The sequence below is a fragment of the Homarus americanus genome, unplaced genomic scaffold (genome assembly GCF_018991925.1).
Source record: "Homarus americanus isolate GMGI-L3 unplaced genomic scaffold, GMGI_Hamer_2.0 scaffold40565, whole genome shotgun sequence".
Lineage (NCBI taxonomy): Eukaryota > Metazoa > Arthropoda > Malacostraca > Decapoda > Nephropidae > Homarus > Homarus americanus.
This window is the reverse complement of record NW_024735503.1, coordinates 912,550-927,448: the sequence shown is the minus strand read 5'-3', so window position 1 is coordinate 927,448 and position 14,899 is coordinate 912,550. Positions and strand designations below refer to the sequence as shown.

The following is a 14,899-nucleotide window of genomic DNA, read 5'->3' as shown; positions in this document are numbered from 1 at the left end:
ATATGCACAAAGAACACAGAATATTTGTGTATTGTAGTCGTGATATAACAATAAGCACAGTACTGACATGATTATGAAGCAGGGAATGAGTCACCAAACGAGGTATATTTCTTTAGTATGACAAACATGGTACGATTAGTAGGTCCACCGGGGGGAGAATTGGGAGTGAAATTCATGTGAGACAAACAATGTTAGTGTTAGCATAGACTTTTACCACAGGAGGTTTGTTAGGTGAATACAATGGATCAAATATGCTGGAAACGGAACTGGTTCAACCTCCATTGAGTCGAGCTTCTGAGCGAACAGTAGGAATCGTAATGTTTATTTCGAATCATAGCTATGTTAGACAAGATGAAAACCTCGGAGAAGACACGCGCAGCAATCATCGCACTACACAGTGTGGGCCTCAACAATGGTGATATTGCTAGGCGGGTTGGCGTGTCCAAGCACACCGTAGCCCGATGGATACAGCGCTACGTCGAAACTGGAGACACCTTGCATAAGCGTGGAGCGGGCAGGCCTCGGTACACAACTCAGCAGGCCAGGGATACCAACCATGCACCGTACCTCAGGAATTTTTTCAAAAATTCTCGTGTGGTGTCATATTGTATCACTCCGTAAGGGTGCCGAATAATTTTTAATTAGGTGTACTTACAGTAAGCTGTTTTTTTCTTGTTGGATGACAATATCACAACTGTTCTTGGTATCAGTAAAATAATTCAACTACTTTTCTGCTCATCACAAAGAACAAACAAGATCTTATTTCTAAATCAAAATTTTCCAACGACTGTATATTTCACTTGGCATGAACTAAATATATACAGTAAGTACTGTACACATATCAATAATAAGGGTAAAGAAGTATGTCTCTTCTACAGACATCTTAAGATGGGGTAGTTTATGTACTATATACCCCATATGTACGTAAGATATGGCACAACATAAAAATTGTACAGACAACTCTGTTTTTTACTAATATTTGTGCTATTATGAAACATTATCATACCTCAGTTGTTGGTCCTTTGCCCTTCCCCTGAAGCATTGAAAGGTCTATAAATTCTGTCTTGTAGATCTGGCCGTGTCCCAGCCCACGCTCCATTGAACACTTATTTAGCACCATTGCATCTTCCATGTCAAAACCCTGTAAAATATAATGTCAAGACCAATTGGTAACAGTTACAAAATTATAGCAAAAATAATTATAATAATAATTGACAAAACTTACACTATAATAAACATAAAATAGGCTGAGTGTATACAGTGTTTACCTCATATCCTAAGGGACAGTGATTTGATCCCAGGGAAACAATACCTGGGTTTGCAGTGATTAGCAGAGGGGAATATCTTGCTCTGGTCAATACTCATCTCCAAATATAATATGATAGTACAGTACAACCAAAGATCCTCAGTAAATAAGTTACATATAATTCACTACACCCTACACCATGTATGGCTACAACTTACAGTACCTACTGTGAGAAACCAAAGTGGATTAAAATGATAGAGTTGAGCTAAATAAGAGTTACAAGACTAACAAGCATGAACAGGATGCTTATGGACAAGCTAAATATTGTGGATCCTAGAGGTTAGGTATACAGAATAACAAGGTAACTAGTGGGTAGGAACAAGAATTGTTCCATGAGATATTACTATAGAAAGGAACCAAGTCATTGATAATGAAAAAATTAAGAAGGTTTGGTGAAAATACTAAGATCCTCCACTAAACGAGGAGTTTGGATTGGACAAGGGCAGCCTTGGAACAGCAGAGCCTGTAAGAGACCAAGCCCAAGGACTGAAAGAGATTGGGTGGAAGAAACAAATAACAAAATGAAGAATGGAAAGGTTAATTGAAAGGCACCTGTATGTAACTGGTGTGAGTAGTGTGTTGCTGTATGGCAAATAAACAAGGACATCGAAAGAGGATGACATACGCAGTGCTCAGCGAAATGAAATGACAATGAAGAGATGGATTTGTAACGTGAATTTGAGAGACGGGAACAATATTCAAAACTAAGGAGGAGGCTGTGGTATTGAGAACAATGACAAGGTTTTGCAGAGGTAGACTGAAATGGTTTTGGCTGGAGTTTATATTTGGGTGGAATAAGATTTAGTGGGAGGCCAAGAATGACATAGGGTAGAGGCTGAAAGAAATGACATCAGATATAAGAAACTGATGAGTAAAGCTACAAGAAACTATGCACCACAGAGACTCGAGAACTGCCAACAGGTAGTCGAGGCTAACCCACTCAACCGTAAAAAATTACCATAAAACAGTAATGAAGATGGATGTTTGTGTAATAATAAATATATCAATACCGATCAACATTTATGATTTAAACAGCTTGGCATGGAAAGTTTAAATGGTAATTTTTTCATATTAAATTTGCATATTTTTTCAATGTTGTACTCTATATCCATCAACACCACAAACAAAAACAAAACGAGCAAACAAAAACCGAAAATATTTAATTTGGGTTTTATGGGAAAACTAAAACTCCAGTTTATAAATTAATCATTTTAAAATGGTATACATACAGTGTAGGAGATAATGGCAATAACAGCATTGAACCCCATGCAAAATTCTTCCATGTTGATATCATCATAGTGGGAGTTTCTGACGAGTGGCACTTGTGGGTACTGTAGTCGGTATGCCTTCCCAGTTGTCTGTGCCCTCCAGTTGTGGAATGGAGTACCCATAGTCTGTTTACCCATCTGCAAATAATTACACAATAAGTACTGTACATAAAATCAATGTATTTTACTCATTCAAATTCATGTTATTATCAAATAGTACAATTAATTATATATTACTTGGGATACTTTCTCTAATTAATACAAATTTAAAAAATTCCAAATATTTTTAGAATGGATTTTAAATTTTTAAAAGATGGGTGAAAGAAGAGCAGAGCACGGTACAGTGTGCATAGGATTGACCCTGAAATTCATTTTGTAAGTATCAATTATGGATCAAGAGACTCCTATGTACTCAATACTGTAGTTTGACAACCCATGTTCCCAGAACAGGGAATAAGTTATAGAAATTAGTCTGACACTTTTTCAAAATTTCCTAACACAAAACTAACATGTCACTCAAGCAGTAAACGTAGTCATCGCCCTCATATGTCATCAGTTACAAAACATAAACAAACAACCCCTCTCAATTCCAGCTCACCTTAGCATCCCTAAGGGATAAGGAAGAATCAAAGTCATCCAAGACATGAAGGGTTAAAAAAAAATGGGATTTCAGGATAAATTCCCATCTACAAAGGCCTATGACCTGATAACCAGTTCAAGAGACCAATAAACCTTCATGACATGAGAAGGATGATTAATAACAAAGAACTGAGATAAACCCAAGTGGACAAAAGGGCAGAAGGTTACCATTCTCGGGGATAACAGACACAGGTTAGAAGACTTAGGACCAAAAATCTTCTAACCTAGTTTCCAGGACATCACATATGTCCTAGGAACCCTAGTGTGTTAAATTATATAGTTTTAGACTGTGCACAAGTTAGCTGATCCATTTGTTCATTATAGACCACAAGCTGTGATGTCATATGTTATCCAATGAATGAATAAATTAATTAATTTGTTAATTATAAGAGAGCTGTAAAATAATGCTTGATCCCCCGAATAAGACTGATTTCACTCTACAGAAATATCAATGTGTAATAATAAAAAAAACTAAATAAATAAAATAAAACAAGAAATACAGACAGACAGCAATATGAAAGTAGCCCCCAAACTTTTTCATTTGAGAGACAATAGGAAAAACACAACCACAAACTGACCTGACACTGGTACATGTTTCGAGGATTTGGGTTACAGTCTGAAAATGGCACCAACTTGCCAATGTTGCTAAATAAAGATGTCTTGTCCACTTCTAGATGTGTATGAACCTATGAAAAAAAGAAGATTCAGATGCATTATTTATAAAAACAAATATATGACACACATTTAGGAATACAGAAAAAATACAAAAATTCTATGGTTGACATAGTTTTTACTTAAGGGTAATGCAGTTACATTTTGTTCGGTATATGTTAGCAAATTATTTGATATGAATGACTGCCTCCTAAAAGGATTCCTATCAAAGTGGGATGTCACAAAACACCCAAAATAATACTTATATTACTTAGCTAATGGAGACAAAGTTCTTATTTACAGAAATACAGAGTGACTGTGAAAGAATTCAGGCACTACAGTATTATCGTTCTTGCTATCAGACTTGCCCAATCTCCTCCCTCTTGCCTAATAATAATTAACCTTTTTTGAAGTCCTATTAATCCTTTGGGGGAAGATTATCTAATCATTCAGATTAGTTGCTGCCATTAATCTCAAGGGTTCCTGGGTCCTCGACCAACAGTTTAGTGAACATGTATACTTGAACTTCCTTGTGATATATAAACAAGCTGCATAACAAATGCATCGCTGGCAACCACAAATAGCAATAATAATTTCAAGATTCATTGTTTAAAACCTTCACTACAGGGAAAAACATTTAATATTCTATTTTGCTAATGCCAGACAATTTTATACAGCCGAGAGGGGACCCCGTACACAAGTGGTTAAACTAAGGGCAAAGTTAAACAATTGTAAGGTTGGAGGAGAAGGAGTAAAATATAAGCAAATGTGTAAGAGGGAGTAGCCAACACTTTGCCATATAATGTATAACGTTAAACCAGTCAACAAGATTTCTTAATCAATTGATCAGCCAGAAGAGATGTTCACTGAGACAACTGATGCACATATTTATAATAAAAGAAGTTACCGTATACATACCCCATCCTCTATATCTTCTGGAGTGATGGCTACATTAAGGTAAAGTTGTTCCAGAGTTCCAATGTATTCGATTGAGTATGTAGTAAGGTTAATCACAGGACGCATCATTCTGGCTATGGATGTCACCAAAAATAGACCTGGATACTGCCCCCCATATTTTCGTTTTGGTATAAGTACTATTTCTGTATATTTCCATATCTGAAATGTAAGAAAAAATAATTAATTAATGAGTTCCAGTTCCACCAATTTTTGTAGTACAATAGAGAGAAAGGATATGCAGTACAAAGGAAAACTATTTCAGTAAAATATACATAAATTTTGTTACTTGATGGTATGTGTTTTGGCTTAGTTTACAGTGACCTCATTATGATCTAATCTAAATTCACCAAAAAATGCAATGTTTAAAAATTTTCCAACAAAATTTAATAAAAAAATCACTATTGATTGTTATCTAAAAGAACTTTTTGTAACATAACAGTCAGCTCATTTTTCATTCATGAGTAGGTGGAGGCTGTTCTAGCATTGTCACATCAATTTGGTAAATGGTGCCAAATTTCTTTCTTTCAATTTGTGAAAAACTCACTAAATTCCTCACATATAAAGCAGAATCTCTTCATTTCATGAATCCTTGGGACCAACAAGTGTGGCAAACCTTACAATTTTGCCAGCTATAGAGGGACTTATAGCATGGACAATGGACCTTGTGACTATGAATCCAAATCAGACTGGTGACCTTGAAATTCCTAGCAGAAACATACAAGCAATCTGTGTGGGTTATAAGTAGCGTGGACTGTACAACACTTTCCTACAGAGCACCTTGAATGTATAATTGGTTATCTATCTCCCTGAAGCAGTTACACTTAGTAAAACTGTCAAATAACAACCCAGGGTTTTTATTTTACATTTATTTTTGGAGGGTAAACAGTATAATGTTGTTGTGTAATAACTAATAAAGTTTATAGACTTTAGTGGCAAAGATTTTCTACAATAAATGTTGTTGTTGTAGCTGTAATGCTTAACAGCTCTGTCTCTCGTTGATTTATTGAACATTTACATATATGTACCAACCTTCTTGACTTATGATGATATCTCTACCAAAGCTGACAAAGGGGTGAACTACAACTTAAGTTTGTGGACTAAAGTTTAAGGCCATTACTAAAATCTTTGTCCCAACATGTAAACTTTTATCATCCTTACCTCTTCTTGAGATTTCATTATTCGAAGTTTTTGTGTAAATTCCTCAGACTCATCCATCCTGATATAGCCCACTAAACACCCATCCAGTATCACCTCCAAGCACTCAGCATATGGAGCCAGAGGAATGATGTCAATAGGTGTCATACCAAGCATAGTTAGTGCTGCACTTAGGGCTTTAGGATTCTTTGGGATGTCACTGAGAACAATACAGTTCTGTGCCAAATGGTTCAAGAGTCCACACGGTGCTCCGTCTGGAGTATGGACAGGACAGATGAAACCTGCAACATGTGCTCAATGGTTATATATATATATATATATATATATATATATATATATATATATATATATATATATATATATATATATATATATATATATATATATATATATATATATATATATATATATTTATTCCGGGGATAAGGAATTTTTCGGGGTTTGAGAAAGTCTGGTTGCCCCGAAATCTCTAGTCCCAAAAGTGCTCTGCACCAATTGTTATGGCTAACGGGGATATCACCATACTGTATATACAGTAGGCCCTCCAAATTCACGAGGGTTAAGTTCTCAAAATGGCCGCGAATCGCCAAATCCGCGAATAACATTTGCTGACCGGGGGGTTACATTTTTACTTGTGTAAAAATAAATGTATATTCCCTTTATGTGTTTGCCCTTAGGACAATTATTTCTTTTACCTGTATTGTATATACAGTATGCATGTATAGACACACACAAAACACATACACATAAAAAATAATTGGAAAACGACTCTCACAAATAATCAGTACCAAATTTATTAAATATGTGACACTCTACCTTCAAGTCCATGCTTTATTAATAAAGCATGGACTTGAGGGTAGACTGTCACATTTTTAATAAATTTGGTTCTGATTGTTTGTGAGAGGACTTTTCCAATTATTATTTATTTGTGTGTGTTTTGTGTGTGTCTACACACTCATATATACAATACAGTTAAAGGAAATTACTGTCTCAAGAACGAATGGCTCCCTGTCCCGGCCACGAAAATGCCAGCAACTTTAAAACTACCCGCAGACATTCTTGGGTACATCCAGGGTGTCATCCGCGAATAATAGAGGACTGCAAAATAAAAATCTGCAAATTTGGGGGGCCCCCTGTATATATAACTGACCTATTTCTATAAAAGAATATTTAATACAGTACATAGAGCACTTCTTGTGCAATTCAAGAAGTCGTTAAATAGGTTTTAGATAGTACTGTATATTCTCAATCATGTTTATAATACTGTTATTACATGATAATTACTGTACCCATACTGTATTTTATACCTAAATCTGTATCTGTGCTTATACAAAAAATAAATCTGAATCTGCATTTCTGGATATTTATGAAAAAATGACAGTGCAAGAAAATTCTGATCTAAACTGACTTTAAAATTATCTTGAAACAAGAAAAACTTGGATCAATTTCTAGTTTACTAAAAAGGAAAATGATTGCTTGAAAGTCCAATGTAGTGTGTGTGTGTGTGTGTGTGTGTGTAAAGAAAAAATACCAGCTGTGTGACTCACCCCAAGCCTCTCCAGTTAACCTGCGGGGCTCAATAGTTTTCATATCCACAAAGAAGGCACCTCGATGTATTGCACGTAGATGAGACAAGTCTCGCATTCTGTTCAGATGTTCAATAACCACAGTCAAACCTATGATATGGGCAAAGTTCAAAGTTAGAAAAGCATAGGAATAATTTTGAAATTGCTGTCATGTACAATGAAAGACAAAAGTCGTGTCGTGAAATTTGGTGAAAACATATGCCGATGGGCTAAACTTTTAGTGCGCTCTGCCTTGTGGTAGGGCTCTCATAATGTTTCACGAGTTATATTTAATCTTCGGACAAAACCATAACACGACTTTTGTCTTTGATTGTACATGATATACAGTACTGGGTTAAACAGTTTTTCTTGCAATTCTCAACAGTTTTTGACACCATGAGACCTCAATGATTCACTTAATTGGTGTGAGAAATGTGATGTGAAGCAGTGAAACATGGCAGTTAAAGAGAATGACACATGACAGTTTGAGCAAGCTGAAATGAGAATGATGAGATGAATGTATAATGTGACACTGAAAGATAAGAAATCCTACTGAAAACCAAGATGACAGATAAGTATTGAGACTATTGGCAAGGTTTTGCATAGAGGTAGGCTGATATGATATGGGCATGTGAAGAGAATGTGAGAGAACCAGTGGGTCAAGAGAGGCAGGAGTCTGAATGTGAAGGAAACTAAAGTTATTGGTGGGCCATGATTGATATGGGAAGAAGTTACAAGAAATAATCACAGACAAAAACGTAATGAAAGAAGCTGCAAAAGACTACAGAGCATGGAGAACTACCAACAGACAATCATGGCTAACCACACAAGCATGGAAAATGACCTTAAACAGTGATGATGAGGAGATATCATCTGCCAGGATGTTCAATTTACCTGTTTTCTGCATAAGGCCACATCCAGTCTTTGAGGCCAATGTTCCAGTAGCAATGAAAGTCTTCAAGAAATTACCCATTCCTTTTCCTGCTCCAGCAAATTTTCTGATGTCAGCTGAAAATAGTAATCAGCAGTTAACTACAGCCATGAGTCAAGCTAAACTTTATGAAGTGGGAAAATAAACCCATGACGTGCTATTATTAAGAAGCATCTGGCAAATAATTAATTTCACATATCTGATGATACAGGTACATCTAAAACTAAATAAATTATTCCTTGTCTTATAACTCTTAATGAACAAGGTTGTCACTAAAGATTGGAAATTCCTCAGCTATATTATAGCCAATTTCAAAGTACTCAGCTCATGTATTGCATTATTAATGTCTTTTTTCATGAATACGACTGACTTCAGTAAATGAGTACAGGTACCCCTATCTCACACATGTATGCAGACATGCACATACAGAAGAATCCCGGTTATCCGGCATCCATGCAACTGGCAGATTCAACTAACTGGCATGAAATTGAAATACTGTACAGTAATAATAATAAAAATACAAGTTCCTTCAAAATAAGCAAGCATCGTAAGTTTGAATACCGCTTGCAACGGGGATGGGCTGCCATATTTATTGCTATGATAAACAATAAATTATTTACAGAGCAAATCATAAAATACCATAGCAGATAATAATTTTATATACAAAAAATAGCTCCTTCCACACTCAAACCATCCTCTGGGTGACATGACACAGTTCAGCCAAACAATCAACCAACTGACTCACAGACGTGTGGTTGCCGTGCTGGCTGTGTGTATGCCGTGACGTCACACCAGGGGGAGGGAGTGCAACCACGCAGTTATAGCCCACCACCCACACACATTGACTTCCCACACAAACACACCCATGATCTTCATTTTTTTTATTTTACAGTTTAATAATTTCTTTATTCAAAAGCCAAATTAGAGTACAGCAATGATTTTTCCACAACTTATATAGTTTCATTAAAAGTAACAATATACAAGGCGGCTGAGGTGGCGAGTTAAGTGATGTAGTTATAACCATCGCTGCCACATACACACACACCCATGTTCTTCATTTTTCTTATTTTATATTTTTATATTTTCTTTATTTCTAAGCCGCATTGTTTATGCTATAGTGGAATAAGTGTTAAAGAAGTCTGTTTTTCTGAGACACGAATTTGCAAGGTCAGCCTGTAGGATTTATTGGGGGGTCCTAAGAGTGAGATTCAACTAACCAAAAAAATTTCTTTATCCAGCATCTCTCAATCCCTGTAAGTGCCGGGTAACTGGGGTTATATTGTACAATTCCCTTCACTAGTGTGTTTACAGGGGCTCGTCAGATTTTGTGCAATGTGGCAGCGCTGTGTTTGTTTACATTCAACAGAAGGAAACTCGCAATAGTAAAACAATATGGAACCAAATTAAAACAATATAAAACAAATATCTCAAAGATAATGATTTGTGGAATGTTTATATGATGAGCCCTGTAAATGCACTAGTGAAAGGAACTGTACATATACACATACATAGACACACACACAGGAACAAGAGATGCGTTAATTTAGACCATGGCACAAACATGTGTGATAGCAACTTAACCCACAATACAGTAGGATAATGTCCTCCCTACCATCCCAAGTAACACTACGAGGCAATAAGCAGTGAATATACTCACCATCCTCCACTACCCAGAGTCTGCCTTCTCTCCTGTTCTTGATCCTCACCTGGATCTTGATAGAAATAAGTAAGTCTGTCAACTTTTCCTTCAACAACTGCAAGTACGTGTGACCTCCCAAAGCAACCTCTTGCATGCTAAATGCATCGACAAATTCTGCCTTGGTTTCCCCATTAACAAATGAGTACAGTTTTCTCGCCATCATGCAGATCATGTGGAACTTCCCAGCATTTGTCTTGAGATGAATCAACACATTTTGGCTAATAAGAGAGAAAATAAATATAATGAAAATCTACAACAACAGTACAGTAGTGGTAATAAGTTGAAGCCCTAAAGCTACCAAACAAGACCTAATAGGAGAAGGGTCGTCACTGTCAATACTATGAAAAATCTACAATTTATTTATAGTACAATATGTAAAGGATATTAAAAGGACTAACACCAAAATGTCATTACTTTACAATATTATGCAAAGAGTGTTCTTAAAATAGTCAACAATTAATACTGTAATCACCAATCCTCCCTGTACAATTGCCTTAGGAAGCGATGTCACCATTTTCAGTACGATTCATTCAAATAGCGGTATCTGACAACTTGGTGGGAGCCAAGCATGTGACTGACCACAGGACACAAATGTAGTAAATTGGTGTATTAATGAACTCTTGAGCCAAACTTTTTGCTACCTAATCTTTTTGCAGGTAAAATGCTTCAAGAAAGGTAGTAAAAGGAAAAGCTTTTGTATATCCCAATCTCATGCTTAAAAGATGTGTGCAGGTAAAAAATGGACAGCCAGGGAAAGATGATACTGCCACACAAGCAAATAACACTTAGGCATAGAGTATTCTGCATATGGCTTATTTTTTTTTTAAGTTGGTTTAGTTTTAGAACAATATGAAAGGTGTCTGTTACTTTAAATAACTATTAACTGAATAAGCATTCACAGAAGCTAGCAATTAGCAAAATTTTAATTTAATCCTTAAGGAAAAAGTTTCATTTTAAAAATTTTCCTTTAGCTCTAAAAATAAGATACTGTACAGGGTACTTTCTGGGTATAAATGACAATTATTTTCTTATAAATACTAAGGGAAATACATTAACAATAAATGTTTATTTAAGCATATAGCCTCTAAAGCTGAAAGCTTTGTTATTATGAATGTTTTCTCGACTTAGCTACGTCATCATCTATCAAGATAGTGACTATTGAAAACATTTGTTTATTCTGTAAAGACATTGCATAAAAGTGGTGAGCATGAATATTATTTCAATTCATATTTTTTATTCGACAATCATTTTGACATGCAATTCTAACTCTGCACATTATTACCGAGTGTTCCTGAGTGATAACTCGTGTCATATTATTTTGTTTCAAAATATAGTACAGTATACTAAAACTTTAACTACATGATGTTTTCTTAATTTCTTATAAAAATCTGCTTTAGCATTAAGTAATTAATTTATGATACTATTCCACAAAATTTAATCCCCAAATATAAAAAGAAAGAAAATAGTGATTCTTGTAGTTGCCTGATACCACTTCCTCATTGAAAGTTTCTCGAAATTGTGACATCGTTTATTTGGGAGATTGCGTAAGTACAGTACTTCAAATAAGGTGGTGTTAAACCTCATATCCAAATGTCATTTACCCCCTTTATAAAAGTCTTTTTGTCAGTAAGTCGTTCAATCTCATGGTAGGAATTCTTAACATACATTCTCCTAAAATTTTCAAATCTTTTATCCTCATCAAAGTCTCTGGGTATTATCTCCCATTCCCTCCATATCCACTCTGTGCTGTACTATCTCCCAGAGAATCCATATTTCTATTGAACTAGTGACAAAACTCAAGTCCTACACTTAAATAAAATCTCTTGTACTGTGGTGTTGTGAGATGCCATACTGCAGCTGCGTATAGTGTACAATACTCATTTGCTTTGCTAGCCGACATCATAAAAACACATTAGCAAATTAATAACCTATTAGTACAGCATTAAAACTTTTTAATCATGGCATTATAATTTACAAATACTAATGCTATTTAAGGGCTAAAATTCTTTACATAAAGAAAAAAGTTACAGTAATGGAGGTCGTTAGTGATTCCTGAAACCCAACCCTTCTTTTCTCATGAAAATGTACAGTATTTATACCACATCTGCTAGAGTATAAAAGACAATTTCCCCCTGAAAAATGAATCTGCATCTTATACCCAGAAGGTATAAGTTTAAAAACTGTGATGGTTTGTTGGCTGTAGGACCCCATATATTGGACAGCATTGAAGGTTACCCTAATCATGCTGCCAAAAACAAGTTGAGCCCTTTAAAAAAGTACTGTTCCAGAACCCAGTACTCTCTCTCTCTCTCTTGTATACTAGAAAAGAAAAGTGAAAAAATTTACTCCTGATCATTACATGCATCCCTAAACTCCCACCACACCATCACTAAACACTTCCTCATCATCATCAGAGAATAACAATTATGTGCTGTATATTGAAAGTTGCATTCCTTCATTTTTTTTTCTGAGGCCCAAAAGAAATAGATGTAGTTGCTCTTGCCTTTGTATCCTTAGGATAACTACAGTATATGGTCTACGTGGGTCCTCATGTACCTGACACCATACATCACACAGAAATTTCAAATGCAGTATTTATATGAGAATTCACTGCTGTTCATATGGCAAGTCTGATTATAGTGCAATCCATTACCATGTGCCTAAGACCTCTTGTTCACAAAGCTGCCATCCCCTTCTCCATCCACACACACAGATGCAGTACATAAGAACAATATCCAAGGCTTCAAAAACAATTAACTTCTGTACTTACTGTAAAAGAAAATCACACACTTCCACATCAGTATACCATTCCGGGAGATTGTCAGTAAGCCTGTGGCGGAAGGAATTTCCAATGTATTCTTTACACACCTTTTGAGTGTATAGCCCTTCTGCATGTAGATCACGCATCATGTTCTTAATTTTTCTGTAATAAGAAGCATCATTACACAAATTATATGATTATTAAATCATATCACCTGCATTATACATAACCAAATCACAAATTGTAGTGTATTAAAGCAATTTCGAGTAAGGTGGCATGATTATGTTCTAAGTACTGTATTAAATTACCAAACTATATCTTGCATGAAAAAAGAGGGAATGATCCTGAAATCCCATTTCATAACCATACATGGATCAGGCACTCGAGTACAGTACTTCAATCAACAAGCCTACAAGATGACATCTCAAGGTTTCCAGGATCCCTAATTTATGTGGCTGATATATTCTATCAATCAAGTAAAACTAGAAATATTGTACAGTACAGTTTCTCCTAGCTCAACAAAATCCCCTTATAAAAAAACAGTAAACAGAGGCCACGAGTCCTCGCCTGCCACAATAACAGGCATACATTCCACAATCTAAGGTTAGGGAAAAAAATAATTTGATGAGACCAGAAGGCTTTGTAATACATACACAGCAGTTTACTATGTGTCCTAGAATCCTTAGAAAGTTCCTCTAGTCTCAGCTAGGGTTAATTTATCAATCCATCTGGACAAACAGTATTGTACAGTAAACCCTTGCCAATTACATTTTATATATTGTATACTGTCTTATCAACCATGGTATCCAGTTTTAGCCCTTTCAGTCCTTCACATTTACTAGTACTTTGTACACTTGGTACCTAAGTCCTACACAAGTATGAGATATAGGCTGCTGTTTTCGGACTCGTTTCAAATATCCTGGAGTGGCCATGAACCATACAATGATGTGTCACCAGTAGTAACAATTCACAGTAAAAAATGCCACAGCTGCTCAGTTACCCTACAAACAACATGGTGGGAGGAAGCTTATCAGAATGTGCATCTGACAGCCACAAGCAGTTGGGTGAAGATCCCAAACATGAGACAATGTGGGCATGGTCAGTTGCCAATTAAGAGTTTTTCTGGAAAGGACATGTTGTTCACAGATGATGCAAGATTTATGAAATAACAGGAACAAATAAGTGGAATGTTTTGGAGACTTGTTGTAGAAGTGGGCACACTACAGGAAAAGGCACCTGGTACAACAGTTAATATTGAGAGTTTATATTTGTTCTAGATTTTGGTAACCTTGCATCAAAACAGGGAATCACTTGTAATTTAGCTAAGAATTACAATAGGTTTACTGAGATCTGTTACACCTCTAATCCTATCCGTAGGAGTAATGCTTGTGGTATATTGACTATTATTTTCAAAACTAAAGTACCATTTTATATTACTGAGTATTAATGAGCAATTCTACGCAGGTTTGTCAACAAAACCCTTGAAGCAGCTTACTCTGTAAAGTACATGTCATTCTCACGGCCACGGATGAGGTGCTGGTAAATCTGCTGGTCACTGTAGTCCATGAGAGCCTTTAGAATCATGATAAGAGGTACAAAGAACAATTCCCGCTTCACTGCAAACTCCAACTTTGCTTCTCCTGTTGTCAAGTAGTGAAGAACATTTATTGCAGATGTCTGTGAAAAGAGTTAAATTCATGACATGTCTGTACACATACTAAATTTACTGCTGAAGTCTGTAACAAGAAGATTAGAGATACTGCATTAGTTTTTTCTCCAAATAGGTGCTAAATGTTACAGCAGGAATCAGTGGAAAAACATCAAATTGTGTCCATATTACTTTTCCAATATTCTCAAGAAGTGCCTATGTAAGCAGAGGAAGTAACACTTCTGGGGAAGACAGATAAAAGGAGGTAACAATGATAACTTATAACCACTGAACAGGGACATGCCTCCAAGGGTTACTC

General features: G+C 35.8%; 1 protein-coding gene across 3 annotated transcripts in view; it reads right to left on the bottom strand.

Moving 5' to 3' along the window:
• The window catches only part of LOC121871181 (DNA-directed RNA polymerase I subunit RPA2-like), a 55,352-nt gene that overhangs the window by 33,942 nt on the left and 6,511 nt on the right, over positions 1-14,899 (bottom strand). For all 3 annotated transcript variants that reach the window (XM_042373346.1, XM_042373344.1, XM_042373345.1), the window contains exons 6-15: positions 14,428-14,609; positions 12,942-13,094; positions 10,130-10,389; positions 8,436-8,549; positions 7,524-7,652; positions 5,980-6,257; positions 4,783-4,980; positions 3,792-3,899; positions 2,536-2,712; positions 1,007-1,141 (exon numbers count right to left, since the gene is read on the bottom strand). In XM_042373346.1, the coding sequence (XP_042229280.1) occupies positions 1,007-1,141; positions 2,536-2,712; positions 3,792-3,899; positions 4,783-4,980; positions 5,980-6,257; positions 7,524-7,652; positions 8,436-8,549; positions 10,130-10,389; positions 12,942-13,094; positions 14,428-14,609 (1,734 nt within the window). The remainder of the gene's footprint in view (positions 1-1,006; positions 1,142-2,535; positions 2,713-3,791; positions 3,900-4,782; positions 4,981-5,979; positions 6,258-7,523; positions 7,653-8,435; positions 8,550-10,129; positions 10,390-12,941; positions 13,095-14,427; positions 14,610-14,899) is intronic.